General features: G+C 35.1%; 1 protein-coding gene across 4 annotated transcripts in view; it reads left to right on the top strand.

Moving 5' to 3' along the window:
* Nucleotides 1–22,907, top strand: part of RB1CC1 (RB1 inducible coiled-coil 1) — a 117,266-nt gene extending 94,359 nt beyond the window's left edge. For 3 of the 4 annotated variants that reach the window (XM_032180790.1, XM_032180791.1, XM_032180792.1), the window contains exons 15-24: nt 2,591–4,506; nt 8,588–8,747; nt 10,509–10,617; nt 10,733–10,973; nt 11,879–11,930; nt 13,270–13,317; nt 16,334–16,392; nt 18,106–18,242; nt 21,305–21,375; nt 21,939–22,907. In XM_032180790.1, coding sequence (XP_032036681.1) covers nt 2,591–4,506; nt 8,588–8,747; nt 10,509–10,617; nt 10,733–10,973; nt 11,879–11,930; nt 13,270–13,317; nt 16,334–16,392; nt 18,106–18,242; nt 21,305–21,375; nt 21,939–22,016 — 2,871 coding nt within the window. In that variant the 3' untranslated portion in view covers nt 22,017–22,907. The remainder of the gene's footprint in view (nt 1–2,590; nt 4,507–8,587; nt 8,748–10,508; nt 10,618–10,732; nt 10,974–11,878; nt 11,931–13,269; nt 13,318–16,333; nt 16,393–18,105; nt 18,243–21,304; nt 21,376–21,938) is intronic. The other variant, XM_032180793.1, reaches the window with a different exon arrangement.
* Nucleotides 22,908–24,312: the final 1,405 nt, after the last annotated feature.

Consider the following 24,312-nt stretch of genomic DNA (forward strand, 5'->3'; position numbering starts at 1 on the left):
AAATTACTTCTGCTTTCTAGTTTTCCTTGTTTGCTCTGGACTTTTTTCTTTGTTGTCACAGAAATTACAGCATATGACGCATGCATTACTGTGTATGCTTTGTAAATGGACTATGTAGCAGGCATCAAGTTCTCAGGGAAATAAGCAGTGGTAAACAAAATCTTCCATGTAGTTTCAGTTCTTCAAAATGTGAGGTTTTACTCTTCACTAGGAAATCTAGTGATTCAGCTAGAGTTCCACCTCAGTTCACAGCAGCCACTGCAGAGACATCTGATTCGTTACAGCCTGGGTTTCCCTCAGAACTGTATTTAAAAAAAAAAAAAACAAAAAAAAAAAAAAAAAAAAAACGCAAGTTCACTTCAGCATATTGCTCTACACAATGAAAAGTTGTGGTTTATTTTCCTCTTCTTTATGCTGTATTCTTACTCTGAGCCTTCTAATATGATCCTCCAGGAGTGCCAAAAGTTGATACCGCCTTTGCTTTGTATGTGGCTTTCTGTAGGACTTTCTAATATTTGATCTTCAAAGTCATTTTTTACGTGCTTACTTACATCTGTGATGCTAGCTTTCATTACTGTTAAAGCTCTGGTTTATTGATATTAAATGCTTGTCAGTTAAAGCATGTGGTTTGAGTCCAGGCATTTACCAACATAGAGAGTATCTTTCAACATTTCTTTTTCTCAATTTTCTTAGATAAACAGCAAGCTGAAATTAATCACAAGGGAGGAAACATATTGAAATCTGAACTGATAGTATCTTTAACAAAAGGAACGGTTCCATTTATGTTTTTTCTCTCTTGTATCTTGTATTCATTTTTGATGGCTGAAGACAGTATTTTGAATAACAACATAAAGCTTTTTGCAGTGGATTTTGGTCATCAAATTTAAAATCATTGTATGATTTACTTTCGTAGAAATGAAAAGGCAAATCGAGGTAAGATACATATGCAGCTTGCCTGTTTAGGTGAGTGTCACAACTGGAAATAGATTATTCCTCAATCTTAGTTTAGCATTCATTTCTTACTCACATTAGTCATGCTACATTTCCTTGAAGAAAGCGTTTACCTCATACTGAGAAGGATAAGGTACCTTTTTGGGTAGCAGCTATTTGTAAAAAGATTGAGAAAATAAAAAATTAGGTATTTATGCAACAGCAGTCTGGTGTCTGCCACTTTTGTCTGGTTTTGGTTTCTGTTGCTGACCATTTATTGCCCTGCTCTACTAACTTGTCATTTAAGTAGTTGAGTTAGATAACAGAAGTTTCTTCAGTAAAAACTAATATACTGGAGGAGACTAGACACTATTTAAATGCATGGAGACAGCATGTAGATTTTGGAAAAGAGGCATGCACAGGATCATTAGCTGGAGGAGGTTGTTGGCTTTCTGGAACTGAGCATCATTCTGAAAGATGTCCTTCAACTGAATTCACTTAAAGTATATTTTCCATGGCAGTAAATATAGAAAAGCATTTACAGTTTTGAAATTTAGTGTAACATCTGTAAGATATCTTTGAAATTGCTTAAGATTTGTTTTCAAACACTGTGCATGAACATACACTACACAGTAGAGTTTGCAGAATTTGAACTCTTTCTTTATAATTCTCATAGTACTGAACAAGAGGTAATAGTGATGAGATTTAAACATGTTATCTAATCCCAATTAATTGGAAAATTGATGAGAGGTAAACTTCAGCCTTTTAAATATCAAAAGCACTGTGATCAGAGTTTTTTTGGAAATAACTCCATAAAGATGAAGAAGCTTGCATAATATTTGTGCTGGGTTACAAGTTGCTGTTACTCAGGGGTGATTGTGGAGAGGTATTCTAATCCTTAGCCTTTCAGTTGAAGACTGAGTTGTTTGGAGTTACAGAATCAAGTTTAGTGCTATCTGGTGTCTCTAGGCAAAAAGACAAAAATTGATGTTGGTAGTAACATGGGAAAATAAATCCACACCAACTGCAATGTCCTGATTTCTGAAAAGTAAGAATTTTTGCTTTTAATAAGAATGTACACTTTATTATATTAGTAGTCTTTTACACTTGCACTTACTGATCTCTGAAGCAGGACAATTCTCTTTGCATGTTTTTGATACTTGCATTAGAAGACAACAGTTTTGTCATTATAAAGTTTTTTGTAAATCTTTTTAATTTAATATTAATTAATAGTATCTGAATTAAACTAAATTTTAACAGTATTAACAAGAATAAATTAGAAATATCTTAACAAAATTATTAATGCAAAACAAATTCAGCAGATTGTTGGAAAACAAAGGGTGTCTATTTCTGACTGGTAGCTTCATTTTTTCATCCAAAGTTGTTCCAGACTTTTCAAAGACAATTGTATGTGATTTCTGTAGGATTTTTGTATAGCTGGACATTTAATATTTGTTTGAGCAATTTTGAAAGTAATTAAAACAAAGTACCACTTGCAATTTCTGCAATTTTTAGTTAAACTGCAGTCTTAGTTATTTTGGATTGTTACAGGTAAAGCTGACTTCATTGTAGTTTTTCCTGGAAATTATTGATCAATTTAAAATACTTGTCAACACTTCTGCCAATCTCTAAACGCTTTTTTGTGTTCTTTAAATTCTAGGCCTCCAATAGTCAAGCATCGCCACAATCTGCTACTACACCAAGGATGGAAAGTACAACAGGAACCACAATTGCTACCTCTTCAAAAACTCCTCCATCACTCAGTCTTCAGGGTCCCCTGTGTCCTCCTGTGTGTCCCCCAGCTCCATTAGAGGAATTGTCACCAGACAGCATTGATGCTCACACATTTGATTTTGAAACTATTGCCCATCCGAACCTGGAGCAAGCTCTTAAACAAGGATCATTAGACTTGGATTCATTAGCAGAAAGTCCAGAATCTGACTTTATGTCAGCGGTAAATGAATTTGTAATAGAAGAAAATCCAGTATCTCCTAATGTAATAAGTGATCCACAAAGTCCTGAAATGATGGTGGAATCTCTTTATTCTTCAGTTATCAATGCAATAGACAGTAGACGCATGCAAGACACAAATTCATGCGTAAAGGACGTTTCAGTAGAAAATGCATCGCTCAGTGTTCGCATGGAGAAGTGTAGGGTTATTGCTCAAGATTCAAAGGTACATTTAAGAGGCATAAAAGAAGATCTTTGCCACTTTAGAACACTTGTACAAAGAGAACAGTGTGACTTTTCTAATTCTTTAAAATGCACTTCATTAGAAATATTAAATACTATTGAGAAGGTAAAACTTTCACTTGAAAAAACACTAAAAGATAAACATCAAAAAGAACTGCAATCTTTGAAAAGTGAATATGAAACTAAAATTAATAAATTACTGGAGGATGGTGAAGAAAGCCAAAAAAAGATTACAAAGTTGAAAGGTGACTTGTTAGGCCTAGAGGAAGTACTTCAGAATAAAAATGATGAATTCGCAATGGTGAAAAATGAAAAAGAAGCTGTAGTTTGCCTTCAGAATGAAAAAGATCAGAAATTACATGAATTAAAATGCCAAATGGAGACACAAAATTGTGAAATTAAGAAACTGAGACAGTCACGTGAGACTGTTCTGGAAGACTTGAAAAAACTTCATGTTGAAAGTGATGAAAGACTACAACTCCTGAGGGCAGAACTCCAGAGTTTAGAACAAAGCCATTTGAAAGAACTGGAAAACAACCTACAAGCTAGACATTTACAGGAATTTGAGAAAGTGCTAGCTGAGCACAAGGACTGTTTAGATAAATTAAAAAAAGAGAACCAGCATAGACTTGAACAAATGCAGGAATCTCATGCAGCAGTTGTACAAGAGAAACAACAACAGGTAGAAGAGTTAAAACTCAAAGTTTCAGATCTATCTGATATAAGGTGCAAATTAGAAGTTGAACTTGCCCTGAAAGAAGCAGAAACGGATGAAATGAAGCTTCTCTTGGAAGAAAGCAGGAACCAGCAACAAGAGACCTTAAAATCTCAGATTGATAAGGAAACTGAAAGCTTAAAAAAAGAGATTGATAAATTAAACAGTAAGATACAAAACAGCAGTGATGAATATCAAGTGGGCTTATCAGAACTGAGAACTCTAATGACAATTGAGAAAGATCAGTGCATTTCTGAGCTGGTAGACAGATATGAAGAAGAATCAAATTTGCTTAGAACTGAACTAAACAAAGTAACAGTTCTGCATCAAAAAACTTGTGAAGCAGAAAAAAGACTTTCAGAGCAAATAGCAGAACTGCAAAGTAAGTTAGAGTTGGAAGTGAATGCCTTAGAAAAGGAAAAAACGGAAAAAATGGCACTCTGTGAGCAGCGGGAAAAATATGAAGCTATTATCCATACGCTTAAGGAAGAGAAAGAACTGTTAGTATCTAACCAAGAGCAAGACAGGCAGTTGCTCATTCAGAAACTCAATTCTGAAAAAGAGGACGCAGTGCAAACTGCTTGTAAAGAGTTTGAATTACAGAGAGAAGCTGCTGAAAAAGGGCTTTTGGAAAAAATAGAACAACTTGAGATGCAAGTAAATCGGAGGTACTGTAAGAATTAAGTTGCTGTGTTGTCTTAGTATTCTAAAGTAATTAATCTGGTTTGTTCATGATGCAGTATGCAGTAGGTAAAATTTCTACATGTTTGTAGCAGTGTTTGTCTGATTTGTTTTTTATTCAGGTTTCAAGTTATTTCTGTTTTATAAGTAATGATGTTCCTGTGTCTGCATTTAGTATAAAAGACCGTAATATACTTTATACAGTAATGATTTTCAGACAGCAATGAAGATTTTTATTTCAGTCTTGTAATGCTCTGTTGAAGGAGCACTTCCACAGTTGCTTGAACTTCATGATTCAATGGTCTCATCAGCCTCTCCTCTCCTGTCCTTTGCTCTTGCACTAGCACTGTATAAGGTTGAAGTGGATGGCTTTTAGGCTAGTAACTTTCTTATGTTGGTTAATTGTACGCTCATGGTGGTGCTAATGCTGCCATGAAAAAATGTGTGACAATACATGGTCAACTGAAAACTGGACCGTAGCTGCCTTGTTTCTAGGGTCTGCCATTTGAGCTTTATAATGAAACGTTATTGGGCAACGTCATTTTAAAGGCCATCCTAGCATAATTGTTTTTCCTTGTTCATTTTTGCAGTATTTTTCCAATTGGGGAAAAAAATTCTTGCCATAAAAACCTAGAGTTACTTCTCCTGACTTCCTATTTCTAATCTACCTACTAGTTCATAATGCCCGTCAGAGTAGACATTTGTATATTATATAATGGAAATACTAGACTTTTTCTATGCAACTATGGCTTAGATACAATATTCTAATTTGAAATGCTAGAATTTGTTTTTAATCTCCCTGTAGAGTTTTGGAGCTCCGAAGATAATTCTTATTTATATCATCGTACCTAGAGCAAAAAGCTTCAGCTGGGTATTATACATCGAGTATGTGAGATGTGAAGAGTGATAAAATGGGCACATAAAAAGAACAGTGCAGAACTCAAACACAAACTTATTAAGTTGGCATTCACCTTTTAAATATCAATGTAATGTTTTTTAAAAATAAAAATGGGGAGAGTTTATACAGAGAATCCAGTACACAGCTTACTTCCGTGGTGTAAAGAAATGTAAACATCCACATCACTTGAAATATCCACTTCATCCCCATTACCTAAGGATTTTGATATGCTAATGTATCTGTCGTTGTGTTATCACTGTCTGCTTTTTGTGTGTCTGTGTACAAAAAAAAAAAAAGGTCAAAATGAAGGTGTGCTTCCTGCGTTAAGATTCAGTGATTGGGATACAATTAAATTAAAACTCCTGTCTTTAAATATTCTCTAAATTTAAGGAAATGTGCTGGAATTAGAAGGGAAAAATGAATAAATCAAGCACTGTGTTCTTTTCCTTTTGTTTGTATTAATGCATGTAGACACGATATGATGCGTATGACTCAACAGGAAAAAGATACAGCTATGTCATCAGACTTTTTTAAAAAAAAAAAAAAAAGAAAGACTAACATTTAAATTTGAACTGAACACAGCTGTGTGCATTGCTATACAAACTGGATAAAATGGAGAGCAATATATTTCAAAGAAATATTATCTGCTTCAGTCTGAAGACATGCTAGTAGTTTGTTATGAGTTCTATCAAGTAATTGTAATTTTCAAAGTGTGATGTTAAAATACGGCCACTCTATGCCTTTAATCTGCTGTTAGGCTTTTTCTCTAGGAATAAAGACACAACGTGTTTCATCTCCAGAGGGCACATATGTTATGTGAATATGTCTTACTATTTCAGAGTCACTGCCTAGCTGTTTGGTTTTGAAGTTCCTAAGACCCAAGCTGTGGCAGTAACTTGAGTTGACTTGTTATTCTGTCTCAGTTGTTCTTTAGTCATTAACTTGTAACAGTGGAAAACAACCTTTATTTGGCACGTGCTTGTCAAATAAGTGCCTTTTTCTGCAAGATCAATCTTATGCTAGCATTCCAGAAGTCACTGAGAGGGACTTCTGTTGTTGAATTTGATCTGAGCGTTGCACTGGTACCAGGAACTTCATTTTTTGAACTTTCATGAAATCTAACAAAAATATTTAGAAGCTAGAAAGGAATGTTTGTGGCCCATGCATTACTAACACGTGAAAACTGATGTATTTTGTTTATAAAGTGCCTGGAGTTCAAGTCGTCATGATTAGGAGAGAGAATAGATGCGCAAAGCATTTGTAATTGTTTAATTTTTCTTTTGTATGTAGTATGTGCCCAATTTGATTAACAGAGATTAATTGAACAATGCAATTTTTGTAATTACTGTCATTAAGCAATTTGTTTTGCTAAAAGATTTATAACTTTGAAAAAATGTTAAAAGCGTAGTAGGGCTTCTGACTGGTTTTAAAACTCAATTACGAATTTGGTATCTTCCAGCCTTGGGATTTTCCAGCTCAGTGATGAAGCTTTTCCATAAAGCATGCATGTTGTATCTCACAGATAGTTTTAATTTATTTAAAAAATGAGCTGAAATTTAATCCAGCACAAAGAAAGCTTTCTCTGTGGCATAAAAAAAGACTTGCCTGGGTGCTTCACAACTTGCTTTGTTTTCCTGCTCATTTTCCTTCTGACTTAAGGAATCGCAAAAGGTTGTTTTGCCACTGTGTGCACTTAGTTCTTTCAGGGCCTTTGTATTTACAACTTCTAACAGGCTTTCAGAGCACTTAGCTACTACACCATAGTTTGTACCTTCAGTGTATGCCCATGTGGTAGAGGAGTGGCAGTATTCCTAAGTATGTCCTTTGTCATCTTAAATTAGAGTAGTACAGTGTTTATTTGCAAGAGGAGTCCTTGAAGAAAGGTGCCTTTGGTATCTGGAAGAAAAATAAAAAAGGTTAAGTAGGTGTTGTAACTAATGCCATAGGTATTAAGCATCCTTAGAGTAACGACATACTTGAGTGTCATCTTCCAAAGAGCTGAGAGTTCACTCAGTCCATCTGCGAGGCAGATGACACCTCCTTTGGTTTGGTGCAGCTATCAGTCTTAGGTTTAGGCTGGTGCCTTAGCTTGGCACTCAGGCAACCTGGAGTAACGTGACTAGTGTGTTTTTGTTTGTATTGTAAGATGTAGGCATACCTCATTACACTTCCCAGCCAAACTTTTACTTAGCTCTCTTAATTAGGGAGAATTGGTGGCAGATACAGGTGAGTTTGTGCCGGATGATGTGGTGAAGAATTCTTGAAGCATTTTCAGATTAAGAGTTGTGCTTGTGGGAGTTGGTACGTTAGCACACTGTTTTGATTTCAGCACAGCCTATCTAATGTCAGGAGACTGTCCCTTCAGGCTGCTGAGACTGGAGAGAGGGGGGAAAACAAAAACAAAAACAAAAAACATTGACACGTGTATGTAGGTAGGTTTGAGGAAATTTTTATTTAAAAAATAACTCCAGTGTGGAGAAACAATTGAAATGTAATACAAGTTTTCACAAAAATTGTTGAACAAAAGGGGTTTGTCTGTACTGTACACAGTGGTGGTATAGCCAAACCACAGAAACTGTGGTTAACGCTTTGGGTTCAGTGATGGAAAATATTTGAGCTGTATAACATTGTCTGTTTCAAGAGCCATGTTAGGTTGTTATTAACCTTCCTGCCTGAGTGACATCTAATGCTTTCTTTTCTTTATGATCATCACTGCATTACTGCTGTTCTTCAGATTCTGCAAGCCAGTGTTGTCTTTTACATCTGCATTCCATTGAATTATTGCTGAATGGTGTATTTTTATAAGGGTACTGTAGGCATTGCATTTTGACATACTAAAAATCTCAGTGGAATTGATCTGTCGTTGTTTCTTGTTTCACCACTTTCCATACCTTGTGTCCAAAAAGTAAAAACAGAAGTCCCTCTCTCAAGAAAATTTCAAAAGTATAGTCACTGTAGCGTACTAGAAAACAATGCTTAAGTGTGCTGAGACATACATGATTGAAAATAGAATTAAATATTAATAATGACTTAATTGGAATACAGTATTCGTTAAATATTTCAGAGAAAACTGTCTCAAAACTGATGTGATTTCTGTATGTTTGCTTCTTTCATATATTCTGGGACTCTGTATATGACATAAATTTAAAGCCTAAACATTTCCTTTTAAGTCCTCCCACTGAATCATCTGCTGAATCAACTTTGGTTGCTGAACTTCAAGAAAAGCTTCAGGAAGAAAAAATGAAATTCTTGGAGCAACTTGAAGAACAAGAGAGGAGAAAGAATGAAGAAATGCAGAACATCAGAACATCGCTAACTGCAGAGCAGCAGGTAAAGTTGATTCTTTATTACTTTTCCTCCCATGAGCATGTGTTCTTTTGCTGTTCTGAAGATAATGACTTCTTTTTTGCTGTGTAACACACTCAGAATTTGTGCTATGTTCGGTGGAGTCCTATAATGTGTTAATGAAATTCAACACTCCACAATTTATTTATTAATTGCTTAACGATCTGTGAATGTGCAATCCAGTTTCAGTTTCTGTTCTTTCATCACTTGCTTGTGTTGTTATGCTAGTGCTGTAAATTTTATCTGTTGATATACTGAACTCCAGAAAGATGTCACTTAAGTACGGTTTAAGTTAAGTGTTACTCTGTGCAATACATAATTAAAGCTTTGAAATACTAATTGATTTGGAATGCTACTTAATGGCTTTTATACATCGTTAGCCTGGGCAGATGGCCTTTGAGGTTCAAAGCAAATGTGATCTTTTACGTCTTTCTAAACTTATATTAAACAACTCTGTATTCCTCACCTCGATACAAACTCCCATTACACTGATTTAATTATTACAGTATCTTTACTGGTGTATTTTTCTTTTTAAAATGTCATGAATCTCCAATTTTGTAGATGCGCTCAGTTCTGAAATTAAATCTCTCTTAGTAACAGCTATTATCTACAGCTTAGCATTTAAACACTAAGAAAGGTTTTTCTGTTTTAAGCACCTCTACTTTAGTTATAATAGGATCAAATAAGGTCAGAGAGACAGTGTAGTAATCAACCAGCTTAGTGAATGAACTTTGAATCACTTCGTACAGAGAGCAGAAAATCAGACAGTTATAAAGAAATGAGTATTTTTAAAATTTCTGGACTGCAGACATTAATACTGAAGTACATAGTTAATCTAATAGGGATATCTTACAGATTGATAATTTTAAGATCTCTTTTTGTGTTGGAATCTGCCTTAGTATACCATTTTCCTTGTTATCTAATAATCTTCATTCATGCAGCAAAGCATGGTAGAGAAAGCATTAACATCAAATTTCAGTGAAATACAGAACCTAATTAAAAATAAACATATACTCCAGTGCTGAAAACTTACGTCTGCCTCCAACGATTGCTGAATTTTCTGGGTATTTAACTTCATACTTGATGTCATTTTCACCTTAGCAAAGTTACTTAAGTTTTTGCTTATGCTTGCGATGTGTTATGTTATGTGAGTTTTGTTAGACAGACTCAACAGGAAAAAGATACAACTATAAAAGTTGTATGACCAGACAAATAACTTCTGATTTAAGACAGAGATGAATAGGCATAGAAAAAAAATATAAAATACAGAATTAAAGAATCTAAAGCTAGTCAAGGTCATTACTGGCTCCTATAATTCACCAAAGAAGTGAAATTGTGATTTAAAATACCCTCTTAATAGATAGTTGGTAGTTTTTTTTTTATCTCCCTTCACCACAGCCTTAAAAGTAGGAGGTATGAGGGTATAATGGTTAGAGGGATTCATATCATAGAATCAGTAAAGTTGGAAAAGATCTCTAAGACCAACCTCTGGTCCAACCATCCCCCTACCACTATTATCACCCACCAAACCATGTCCCTAAGCACCACGTCCAACCTTTTCTTGAACACCCCCATGGACAGCAACTCTAACACCTCCCTGGGCAACCCATTCCAATACCTAAAATTTCCTCAGCGTGGCATAAAAACAAACAGCTTAGTTCTTGCTTGGGCTTTTATTTCTCTCTTCTCTTGCTCTAACTAGTCTCTTACGTTTCCTATTTCAGTAATACTTCTTTTTGTTTTCAGACCAACTTTAACACTGTTTTGGCAAGAGAAAAAATGAAGAAAGAAAATATAATTAATGACCTTAGTGACAAATTAAAAATGCTAACACAACAGCAAGAAAAAGATAAGGGTAAGCATACTGTGAAAGTATTTCTTTTCTAATAGGACAATTCCATTTGCGTCAGGTTGGTTTTGCTCCTTTGCTCTGCTATTATTAAAGGAATTTTTATTTATTTGCGTCATAGATTTGATTGAAACGCTTTCTGAAGATCGAGCTCGTTTACTTGAAGAAAAGAAAAAGCTTGAAGAACAAGTTAATAAGCTGAGGAGTAGTAATCTTTCTCCATCAACCTACTTAGCAGCAGCTTCAGAAGCTTGTGGAGCATGTGCAGCTGATATTCCTGCTGACACAGATAGATTAGCTTCTGACATTGCAGCTGAAGGGAGAATGGACTCCACAATGGAAACCAGTATGATGGCTGTGCAGTAAGTATGGGGGCATGGTAGTAGAATTACACAAAGCATGCTCACGTTCTTTGTGTGTGTGCTGTTGGGTGTTCTAAAGTACAAATGAGCACGTTTAGCACTCCCTCCACCTTTGATATTCTTACTAAGAATGTTCTTTTAAATGTACATATACAATTGTGGCATCACAGTCATCAGAAATGGATGGTTTTGATGGCTTTGAAGTAGACAGCCTTAAGGGCTTTGCAATTATAAGGTGAAAAATTACATCTAAGTGTATGAAATATAAATCAAGTGGAAGAAGAGCAATTGTAATAGCGACCTAGGATGAGCTAGTAGAGTTTACATTTTGTTGGCATATCTTTTGAACAGTGGCTGACTTCAGATCAAACACAGAAAACTTTCTGGTTGGTTGAGCGTGTGACTGTTGTAGATTGCATAATGATGTTTGTGTATGAGTGGGAAGTGGAGATACTTGCCTGTGGTAGAAATTAGACTGAATCTTGGGCTGAATCTTGTGAAATATGCAGAAATGGCCCCTTTCTTCTTAAATGACCACAAACTTATCATTTATCAGTGACTGAAAATTCACTGGATTATAGAAGGGGGTAAGGGTTTTTTTAATTTTTCAAAGGTTTTGCCAGTCAATGCTGATTCTTAAATTGCCTTTCTGTTCTGTAGTTTTGTTTCTTCTCCTTCAGCTTCCCAGCTACTTTCCTGATTCTTTGCTTTCCTGATTCTTTCTTTCCTAAATATATACCTTGCCTATGTATTAGGAATGCTAGTACCAAAGTATTCTGTAAGCTCCTTATGCTAGCAGAATGATGGCATTCATCTGTGCATGAATGAGAAGGGGGTGGGAAAAGCACTTTTGAGTGTGTGGGGAAAAAAATTGCTTTTACTGTACCCATTTCTTTCTCTTGTAGTGAAAATGTCCATATGTCTGAAGAAAAACAGAGGATCATGTTGTTAGAAAGAGTGAGTAGATTATCTGTGAGATTAAGCATTACAGCTAATTACTATAAATGTCTGTTAGTACTCTGGTGCAATATAGCATTAGCAAAGCTAATAATAAAGCTAATAATAATAAATACTATTTCGAGGAATGTTTTCTATTTGAATGATTTTCGGATTGGTATAACCGAAGTCATTCAAAATAAGTATTAATACAGTGTATTTATACTGAGCCTAGCTTAATGCGCATTTATACTTTGCTCTGTTTATATAGATTTTGGGGATAAATGAGTTGGGTGTAGTATTTCTTCTTTGCAGTAACAGTTCATTCATTGGCCTAGGGAATTTTTTTACCATGGAAAAAAAAAGTTTGCATGTTTAAATCAAGGCATCCAAAACAGTTGGACAGGAGTCAAGATTGATTTTATGCTCTTCCTTTGGAAGCAGGTTACTTCTACTCTTAGACTGTTACTACTTAGGTGATCTTAGTTCTACCTGGGATGCATTATAATCTTGACAGTATTACTTCAGTAAAAATTGAGATAACGCCTGTTTTGAAAGTTCATATTCCAATTTTCTGACTTTACTGTAATGCTCCTACGTTAAGTACTTATTTAACGTGCAGGTTAGGATTGTGAGTTTAAAGCTAGAGTCACTCCCCTGCCTCTCACAAATAATATACGTTAATTTAATTTTTACTTCTGTTACTCCTTTTATTTTGAGTGTAGCTTTCAGCATAATTGAATTGTGGAACCTGTTTGATGAAATAAGCTTTTTACTTATTGGTAAACAGTTAAATCAATCCTCAGTGGTTGAACTGAAATCTTTCATGTTCTGGTCATTTTTAACAATTCAGTCATATTTAATTCCTCTCTAGTTGCCTTTTTTTTCCTCTTCAAAGTTGAAACCTGAGTTTCTTTAGGATCACTTACACTGCATTCTGTGATCAGCAGGAGAACTTGAATGTTGAACCACATCATGCAAGTGACTGGATGTTTCTGATTAAGACTACTTGCACATTTTATTCTGTATTCTGCTTGCAAAGCAGAATACATGTCATATTGTCATGGTTAGTAGCTAGCAGCCACAAAATAGTAACATATTTTTTTCTGTTTTATTGATGGCATATTTTCAAGTTGAGGAGAAGAATGAGTGTGGAGATAAGCATAGTTTAGCAGTAGTAATTGCTGGCCTTTGAACTTTGTGCAAGTCTTCATTCAAAATATCTTTTGATACTGTTTTAAAACTGAAGCAAGTAAAGATTTCTATTGTGCAACTACTCTGGAACTCGTAGTGTCAACACTATTTAAGATGTATATACTGTACAAGTTGTATTAGTTAATCAGATAAGATTTTCTTTCAGACTTTGCAGTTGAAAGAAGAGGAAAATAAGAGATTAAATCAAAGATTGGTAAGTATTTGTGCAATGCACATCTTTTAGGTACCTTTAAAAAAAAAATTACAAATTTTAAATTTGTTAAAATTTCTTTAAATCTGAAAATGTGGTTTATTAACTACAAAAGTGTTTTAAATGGTAATGCAAGGGGCAAATCTGATAACCTTTGAGTTACCTCAATTTAGCAGTTTTCCCATAGGATGGATGAATATGATTGGAGCTCTTCATCCCAAAAAGCACAGACTCTCCAGGCTTGGTGTGGGGGGAATAAATTTCAGTGTCAGCAAGGCTCGGTTCTTCAGCAACAGTAGATTGAAAGCCAGTTTACAAGTTTATATATATGCCTGCACATTAAGCATATTTAGCAATAACCTAGATATTGTTTTTGGAAAACTGTTTTTTGATGTTAGAATTTTTAGAGGTTTTCTTGTTTGCTTTTAATTTTCAAAATAGGGATGCAGCACATCAGAATACAACAGTGCTGTTGGCTCTGTCACACTTCTGTTACAAAGTGCTTTTAAGTTATAAGCCAAAAGTCTACTTATCCTAATAAAGCGTTCAGAATACTCAGAGACCCTTCCACCTGCATTTGTATTTTTATCAAGTGTGGAACTTTAATTTTGCATAGCTACTGAAAATACTGTCATCATTTTTAACTTATATGCTGAAATATCAGTCAATGCCTAAGGAAGGATAGAGAATATGCTGACAGAGTTCCTTTAATTCATGAGCTATGAATCCTTCTTGACTGATTTAGCTGGAGCGTAGCATTGCTAGTAGGTCTTAACCTGAATTCAAAATAATGTTTATACAGGAAATTGTTAGTTCTGTTGGCAGTTGAGTGGTTGGACTGGCGATGGAGATCTCCATTTCTTTAAATGGATAGATATCTAGGAATTTTATAAGAACTGGTATCTGTGTGGTTGCATGAAGTTACCTGCCATAGAAGAAGTCTTTAAATTTCTTCAGTTACATAACACCAGTCAGTTTTCTGCCTGGGATAGGACTGAAATTTGGTTTAGAAGTTACTTCTGTTCTCCTGTTACATACTCAGGTATTAAATGACTGTTTTTTTCAAAAGCTTTCCATTCCCCATTAAAATCTGTCCTTAAAAATCTTGCTATTGCAGATCATAAAAGATTGCAACACCTTTTAAAGCATATTTCCTTATACCTGTTCATTCAGAATGCTTATAAAGTGCACAAAAGGCATTTCTTTATAACAAACACATTGGACGGTCTGCCAAACTTCCCTGTAGTATCCTGAATTAAATTCTGTATCTTTTGCCATCTAAGAGTAAAATTAAGTTGAAGGAAGTTTGGTGTTGTACAAGATAAATACAAAATCATTTCCGTTAGTGTATTTAATAACAAGCTGTGTAGGAGAAATTAACAGTTTATTAGTATCTAAATCTATTCAAAGTTAATTTCTAAATGGGCATAAGAACATACCTTCTCAATACCTTACATGTAGGTCAGCTGTTTCAAAAATAAAATATTTAGTCATCTCTTCCTCCTCCTTTTTCTCACCCCCTTCCCAATACTCTTCTAAAACTAAAATACACATCAGTGTTAACATATCAATATTTATTTATACCCAGCTACCTCAGATAAGGAACCCAGAAGGTGTACTGCATAATAAAAGAATCTTTTTCAGGTCACTGGATTTTGCAGTAAAGTTTGTGGGTTACCTCTGTAAGCAATACAAGTTAAAAAGGATCTTTTAATGACAGGAATGTTGTTAGAGGATATTCATTACTTTATAAGAGCTGTTGAAAAAACTTGTATTTATTTTATTTCTATTTGTTTATTTTATTTTAATTTATGTGTTTGGTTTACATGGCAAGGTTTTGTTAGTGGGGCAGCTTCAGGGGTGGCCACTCTGAGAAGGATCCAGCAGCTGCCCCATGTTAGATAAGGGCCAGTTTCAGCCTGCTCCAAAGGGACCTGCAGCTGGCCAGACCCAAGCCAATAAGTGATGTTTTTGCCTCTGAGAGCAGAATTAGGAAAGGAGGAAAAAAAGAGTGGGTGGATGTGGCCTGGAGGAGGCTGTTGCCCATGGAGAGCCCCCTCAGGAGCAGGCCCCGGGCTGGAGCACTTCTCATTGCTATTAACAAGGGAGAGGTCAGCTATTTCATAATTAGTGGTGGTTTTTTTTTTTTTTTTTTTTTTTTAAAAAAAAAAAAAAAGCTGCTACAGAGCAAGCTGACAGAAAGATAATCTTTTCTTGAGTGAATGAGAGGGATCTGGGGGTCGTGGTAGACAGCAAGTTGAATATGAGCCAGCAGTGTGCCCTGGCAGCCAGGAGGGCCAACCGTATCCTGGGGTGCATCAAGCACGGCATCGCTAGTAGGTCAAGGGAGGTGATTGTCCCGCTCTACTCTGCGCTGGTGCGGCCTCACCTCGAGTACTGTGTGCAGTTCTGGGCACCACAGTATAAAAAGGACATGAAACTGTTGGAAAGTGTCCAGAGGAGGGCTACGAAGATGGTGAAAGGCCTGGAGGGGAAGACGTATGAGGAACGGCTGAGGTCACTGGGCCTGTTCAGCCTGGAGAAGAGGAGGCTGAGGGGAGACCTCATCACAGTCTACAACTTCCTCGTAAGGGGGTGTCGAGAGGCAGGAGACCTTTTCTCCATTAACACCAGTGACAGGACCCACGGGAACGGGGTTAAGCTGAGGCAGGGGAAATTTAGGCTTGACATCAGGAGGGGGTTCTTCACAGAGAGGGTGGTTGCACACTGGAACAGGCTCCCCAGGGAAGTGGTCACTGCACCGAGCCTGTCTGAATTTAAGAAGAGATTGGACTGTGCACTTAGTCACATGGTCTGAACTTTTGGGTAGACCTGTGCGGTGTCAAGAGTTGGACTTGATGATCCTTAAGGGTCCCTTCCAACTCAGGATATTCTATGATCTACGAGAGCAGGCAGGTTTGAAAACAGCAGCGAACAATTTATTTCAACCATATTGTTATCTGCCATTTACATTTCATCATAGCTTGCCAATTCTTTATATCTATTTTGTTTTTTATAGATGTCCCAGAGCATGTCTTCAGTATCCTCAAGACATTCTGAAAAAATAGCAATTAGAGAGTAAGTACATGTTTATTTTCCTATAGTCAGATGGACGTGCCTTCAGTAATAAATGTTGTTAAAGAATGTCACAGTTCTTCTGTCTTTTCTCTGTAATGAAAAGGTGTGTAGATCATCTTTATAGCTCACACATCAGTTACTGAACCATGCCAGTTCAGAATAAATCAAATTTTATAAACTTCTTTTTTTTTTCCTTTTTAAAAAAGGCCTTTCTGAATTCATTATTGAATTTTTGATTTCTTGATTTCTTAGTTTTCCTTTATAAGGCTAATATTCCTTGGGATTTCTAGAATGCGTCCATTATTTTCTTTTAGATTTACTTTTTCTTTAGCTGTTATCTTTCTGAAATAATGCTAAGAAAAAGTCAAAGGAATGCTATTCACCCTGAATCTGTATAGTGCTGTATAGTGTATTTCAGTAGAAATTCTACTTTCTTAAAATTTTGACCTATCTTGAGAGAATGAAATTAACTCAAATATTTTTTTATGTATTCTGGAACTCTTAACATGTAAAATTGTTGTGTGTGTGTGTGTCAATTATTGCAAAATATGAAAGCTACAGACAGTTGTTTTCAAATAATATTTCAATTTGAGGAACATCAAAAATGCTTGTTTTGGGGGGAAAAACAAAACATTCTGTTAATGTTTTCTGAATTACACCAAATAGCATGTTTATTGTAACAAGGGCAGTATGTACAGAATCAACCCTTCATTTGAGCATCTGAATATTATGGCAGCTCTCATGGTATTATCTGGGGAGAAAAATATTATGAAAGAAGATTTTACTCATCCAAGAGAAATATCTTTGAGTCATAGTCTGTCATCATATCAGTACGGGGGAAAAGCTGTGTTATTTTATCTGAAAGTGTGCATTAAAGCATATGAGAGAGATTTCTCTCCAGACTTGTTTATACCTGAGTATCTTTCTGCCCCCCACCCTTTTACAAAGAAGTATTTCCCACTCTCTTTGCCACTTCATCCCCCACATTCAGTATAATAGTAACATTTATTCTTAGTATTCTCATGGTTTAATGCTTAACTTGTAGCTGTTTCAGAATTCATTTCATTCATGGGTAATTAAATTACTTCCAACACATTTGAACCGTGAAACAAATTGGAGACAGAAGTTCTCTAACTTCTTCGGCCAAGTTTCAGCAACAGAACTTTATGGCTTGTGTTAACCTGCTGTCAGGAAGAAGCAGACTTCTGAAACTTTTTATGTGAAGTAACCACAGTATTTCTTCGTTTCTAACCTTTTGATCAGAGTCAGATGAACATTTCATCTCTTTGTCCCGTGTGCTTAAAATCTTAGGATATCTACATAAATGCTTTGCCGTATTTTTTGAGATCATATTAGCAACAGTTTAAAACATCAAAAAGCTGTTTGTAAATACTATGGTACAGCGATAAGTATCATAAGTATGGGTGAATAAAAAACAGTTTAAAAAAAAAAAAAGACCGTAGTAGAATATTTTAAGTATTCCTGTTTAATGAGCTGATGGATGTAGAAAAACATTCAAAAATATTTTTTAAAGGTATTTTTGTTGACTCCAGAAAATATAAAATGCGTATGAATTAACATAAGTAGAAAATTCTGTGTTGCTATGCGGCTTAAGTCTCATCCTGCCTGTGCAGTATATGGAAAAATAGTTATTGTAACTTATGTAGTCTTAAACTGTTGTGCTTCTGTTGCTAAATTCCTTAATATCTCTAGTTTTCAGGTTGGCGATTTGGTTCTAATAATCTTGGATGAAAGGCATGACAACTACGTATTATTTACTGTTAGTCCAACCTTGTATTTCTTGCACTCAGAATCTCTTGCTGCATTGGATCTCAAACCAGGTGAGTGTGGTAAGTGTCAAATTATTTTCAATATTTGTCTTCCTACAAATAATGCTTAAATTTCTAACAGTTAGTAAGTGATATAAATACTTATGTGGTAAATGCAACAAGTGTGTAATGTAAATAGCTATTAACTTTCTCTGCAGCTTTTGCTATTTGATACTAAATGTTTTTCAACACAGAACACTTTAAATCAAAATTTTATGCAGGTGTTGATATCTCTGAAAAATAGAAAAGAATATCTGCATCTTCAAGCTGTAATAAATGCCAATTTTATATACAGTGTATATTAACATAGAGTCATAGAACAGCCTAGGTTAGAGGGGACCTCAAAAGAGCATCCCATCCAACCTTTTGTAGTAAAAGGGAGCCTGGATGAGATTGTCTAGCACTCTGTCCAGTTGCATCTTGAAAACCTGTAGCGATGGGGAATTCTAGCATATCTCTGGGGACTCCAGTGATTGATTCTTCTCACTGTAAAACGTTTTTCTTAGACAACCTGGGTTTTTCTGGGAGACAAACCTCTCCCAGTGCATCTTGAACCCAATTGCCTCTTGCATTCTCCATGTAGCTGTCAGTGAAGAGATCCTCTGTCCTCTTTGCAGCTGTCCGTTAAGTACCGGAATACTGTGATGAAGTTTGCCCAAGCCTTGTGTTCTCCAAGGTCGAAAGACCTGCCTTTCCTCGTAGGGCAGCTTTGCCAATCTTTTGATCATTTAGGGAAAACGTTCTATCAGGTCACTTGCTATTCAGTATCAGCAATAATAGCGTATAATTGGGTAGGTCTTAGGCCTATTATTATGTGGAATTTGTTCTCAGTGTCTTTTTTTATTTGATGAGGATAGCAAATGCAAAACTCATTGTAACATTTCTGTCAAAACTGTGCATGCTCAGTTCTTATTTTTAATTCCTGGCTTTATGATGCTCTTTAAAGATTCTTTGGATAAAATGTGTTTTCTCTCTAGCTCATCTTCTGTGAAGTGACTTGAATTTAGGTTCATGTATTTATGGCCCTAAATATGGGTCTATAATAATAAAATGTAAGCTATAGTATAGGGGAGTTTGCAAGCAATTTTTTTGCTGATAAAGTTTTCCCACTGTATTTATATGGTGAAACTACTCTCTGAAGAATAATGAGTCCTGCTAGTTTCGGTACATTTTGTTTATGTTCAGGTTGGTGACACATTTGCTTTTTTCCCCTGTTTAATCTTCAGGTTATACATTGGTGATTTTTGGCAGCTATGTAAACTTAAAAAATTGAAGTATTAATCTTTCAGATATCAGGAAAAATAACAATGTTTAGTGCATTACAATGAACTGTGCTAAATTAAATAGATTAATGTAAATGTCTTTAATCTATCATACCTAATGTATGTTTTACAAACCTCCCCATCTCACCATGCTCCAGATCTTTGTTCCAGAAATATTTAAGAGTATGCATCAAAAGGAACTTTATTAATTCTTACAAGTGAAAATATATACCTGCTGTTGCTTGTCAGAAGCTGTTAATTTATACTCAAGCAGCAGACCTCATTATGGGTTTCAGTTACAATAAAAGATCACCAAGTTCTAACTGAATTCAGAAACTGCTGAAGAATCTGTGCTGTATGTTTTCTCATATATGTCTGGGCAGAATCCCTATCTTACAGACATAATACAGTACAACAATGGCATTAGTGTTGCATACGTAACTGTGATATACGACTGATTTTTTTCTTACTGTTGGTTTATGTACATAAGGTAACCACTGTTTCAGTTTGTATATTATCCTGAGTATGCAATTCACTGAAAACTGTTTTTGAATGGACTTACTTTGTTCTGTCCTTACCACTTGCTAACCAGAGGTAGTGTTACGTCTGAGAAAACTGCACATGAAACAACCATGAAGACTTACCTTTGGAACACACTTATTTCTAGCTCAGTATTTCAAGAAATAGCGTCTTGATTCTATTTCTGCATCAGAAAAGTAGGGAAAATGAAATAAAGGTTACTTTAGTATTATTTGTGACAGATCGGAATTGGTGTGGACCTAGGTACTACAAATTGTTTCAAAGTCTGCCAAAACCAACATAAATCTGACCTTTTGAACCAACATGTATAAATTTTTAATACATCTGTATAGATCTCTACAATATTAAGTGTCAGGGACTTAGACTGTCATAGTGTGTGCCTCCATTAAGAAAACTTAGAATGTTAGGATGATGCTGAAGTTGGCTGAAGACTGCAGGGTTCGTTTTGTCACACATCGTCTCAATATGGAAGTTTTAATTTGCAAATTTCAGGAATGAATGGCATCTTTCTCATTTTTGTGAATTTAATGAAGTCCACCAGCCAAGCAAATTCAAAAAAAATCTAGTATTTTAATCATAACATATTGTTGTACAGCATTCAGATCAGATATGAATACTTCCTACTGATACATAGGAGCTTTGAGCAGAATGGAATCTGCTTTATTATTAATAGCCAAACTAATTTTGAAGAGCTACATTAAAACTTCAAACACTGGTTCTTGAGTGACTTACGTTCTAGTCGCTGGATCCAGTTTTTTGTAGATGTGTTTAGAAGAGCACTGATTATGCAGAGCACATTCCTTCAGTCTGTTTTTGATGTTTTATTCATGCCATAATCACTGACAAAATAGATGTAATTTCTTGGAATAATAGACAAATACATGTCCTTACTCTCACTGGAATTTATAAATGCTGAAAGTTTTATATGGAATCCTTTGAAATACTTCAAGAAATTATCATCCTAAATCTGACTAAATGGTCAAACAAGGTTGACTAGAATAACTCCGAGTTGTTAAATTAATTTCAATTTTGATTTGCTTTTTCTCTTTGCTAATTTTTATTTTTCAAATAAAGTTTGAACTGAAACATTGTTTTTATTTGAAAATGCCAGTAACCCCATTTTGACATCATTTCTTTATTTTTTGTGGCTTTAACTTTAAAATGGTTGTTGAACAATTCATGTTTTCAAGGAAAATGTTGACAAATATTTCACTGTAGTTAATATAATGTCCTGTTGCCTGTAGTTGACTATCCAAAATAGTAAACACATTGTCTCTTTAGCTTCAGGTGCATCTAGGAGACCTTGGGTGCTAGGAAAAGTTATGGAAAAGGAATACTGCCAGGCAAAAAAGGTAAGAGTATTGGAATAGAAACATCTGATTACATTAATAAGGAAGAAAAACAGATTAAATGTTACAATTACATAAAGTATACTCTTCACATAATATGTGAGAGTACTTCAGTATAGAGATTGTCCAGGGTCAGTGAACAGTAAGAAAAGGGGAGCTAGAAAAAAGAGTAAGTGAGCAAGTGGCTTGGATAGGTTTGCCTCTGGAAAACCTGCTTGTGTGATAAAAACTTTTTGTTGGGATCCTAGTGACTATTTCCATCAACCCTGTGTAATAATATTTCAATGACCTGTAGGCTACAATTCCTAAACTTTGGTTCAGTTCCTAGTAAGATTTTGGTACCTCGAAACCATCAGAATTTAACAGCGATCAGGGAAAATAATGAAGTATCTTTGGAGACCCAGATAAGGCAATAATTTAGTATGAAGAGGAACCTTGCCAGGGTCTGGCATACTTAGAGGGATGGGAGTTAGACTTTATTTAAAACAAAACAAAACAGGTATAAAACAACAGGTATAATCCTCTGATTACATCTGTAATATGCTTTTTTTTTTTTTTTTTTGTAGGCACAAAACAGATTTAAAGTTCCTTTGGGTACAAAATTCTACAGAGTGAAAGCAGTACCATGGAACAAGAAAGTATAACACAACAGAATTTCAGTTCATTTTGTCTCCATTCTTTTTTGACTTGTCCTTCAGTGCTTGTTCATCGCTCCGAATACCAGGCCATGTTTTTATACTGAGGTCATGTGACAAGATACTTCACTGATGTACTGCTTTTACTTTTTAACAGGTCGCATTTTAGAAACAAGAATTTCATCAGAATCTCTGACCCTGTTCCAATTTTTTTACCCAGATAACTTTAGGAGTGTGGACCAAATGAGTTCATTTTCTCAAAGGGCAACCACATGCAACATGGTTTGTTAGCCATGTTAATTGCCTGTTAAATATACATTAGCTTGTATTTAGGTGTTAAATGTTAGTTACCATTATTACCAGCATATGTCCTTTTGTGAAATCATTATCAAAGTACTTGCACTCTTTAACAGATTCTTTATATGTGTAAAATTCATCAACTATTTAAAGAGGAGTGTTCATTGCATGCAGATAATCATATAATTTTTCTTCAACATGAGTTTGCCTCAGTAGATGAATAAAAATAACTACTGCAACTTGTTTCATTACATGAAAATGCTCTTTAATGTTTAAAAAAAGTAATTTGATGGACTGATTTTGGAAATCAGTCACAGTTAGATCTGCAATCTTCAAAAGCACTTTCGATGGATTGATCACACAGATTCTGAAGGGAAGACTCACGTGCTGTTTATTCAAAGTGAAGTACTTGTTCTTCCCAACAAACCAGAAATCTTGTATTAATCTATTTAGAAAAATCATATTGATGAAATTGTATTTCATGGTTGAGTTTCAGGAAAAAACTCATTGTACATTAACCCATACAAGAGTCATTTAAGTAACAAATTATTGTAATTGTAAAAGACATGTAGAATTTTAAAACAATAAAGATTTGAAACTGTATGTGTTTGAAGCATTTGTGTGCCTTTTAAATATTAACTTCCTATAATGTTTATTTTGTATTAATCTGTTACAGCTCTTATCTGATTGGTCAAGCAAAGTTTCATTACAACTACATTTTCACCAGAAGGAGTTAGTGTTCAACAACATTCAGTAATTGCCTTGTAATAATAGTTAGGCAGTATGGTAGCTAGATAAATAGTAATTTTGTTAACAAATCAGACTGATACATGACATTTTTAAAAACAATTATACTGGCTACAGTTTAAAAATATAGTCTACTTTATTTTTTTTAATAATGCTATAAGAAAATGCACCACAAATGAGTAACCAGTTGAAAGTGAAATTCTGGATACAGAAGCTTATGTCTAGGACTTAACTGATACAGTTACATGTATGTAATGACGATTTATCTTCGGAAGGTATAGAGTGGAGGAAGAGAGAAGATAAAGAAATGATCACATGAAAATGTCAATGCTTCTCCCCATATGTTGCAAATATTATTCCTTCAGACTAAATAATTCACTTCAATGCTTCTCCCCATATGTTGCAAATATTATTCCTCCAGACTAAATAATTCACTTCAATACCCTGAAAATCCAGTGTTTTACTTTAAAGCAAACAAACAAAAACTTAAGGTCAGATTATTTTTTTTAAATTGTGAAATGTGTAGACTTGGAATTGTATCTCACCTTCGATTAAAATAAAACTAAGACAGTTGATCTCTGGAAAATAGGATGGCATTTCATCAAGCCTCTTTCTTACACGATTCTTAAATTTGCTAGTTGGTGGATGGACTCTTTAAAGCTACTTAGTTTAAAAAACAAAGTGCCTTGTTCTTCAGGAACAATATTACCATACTTGAGTATTACCCAGTGGCAAATATGTAAATAACATCGATCTATAAAGCAAGGTTAAAGTTCTGTAATCAGTTGAGTCAAGTGGCTTACAAAGGTGCGCACATAGCACTATTCATTCCTTCTAATAAGCTGTGTGTTCAGTTGCCTTGATACTGACAAAACTCCACTGACAAAACTTCTCCAATCCTTAGATAATCTTCCTACTGCTTTGAGCCTTATTTGCCTTTTAGGGACTCATCTCCTGGAAGCCACCAGGCCTAGCTAAGAGGCACAGAGTCCTTCCATTTCTGGGAGAATGGTTACTCCTTGAGTAGCAATGGATCTGCATAATAGTATGCATGTAGTTCGGCACTACAATGTAAAATATCACTCTGCCATTATTGAATAGCCTACTTCGAAGATAAGTAGAAGGTCCTCTGGATCTTTCCTCATGGAGAAAAGGATCTGTTTGTGAAGTTCTAGATAGGATAAAATGGTAGACTTCGTTGTGGGCCTCCAGAACTGTGCACCTACAAACAACAGTCCTTTTAGGACATTCAAAAATGTGC

Source organism: Aythya fuligula, chromosome 2 (genome assembly GCF_009819795.1).
Source record: "Aythya fuligula isolate bAytFul2 chromosome 2, bAytFul2.pri, whole genome shotgun sequence".
Classification (NCBI taxonomy): domain Eukaryota; kingdom Metazoa; phylum Chordata; class Aves; order Anseriformes; family Anatidae; genus Aythya; species Aythya fuligula.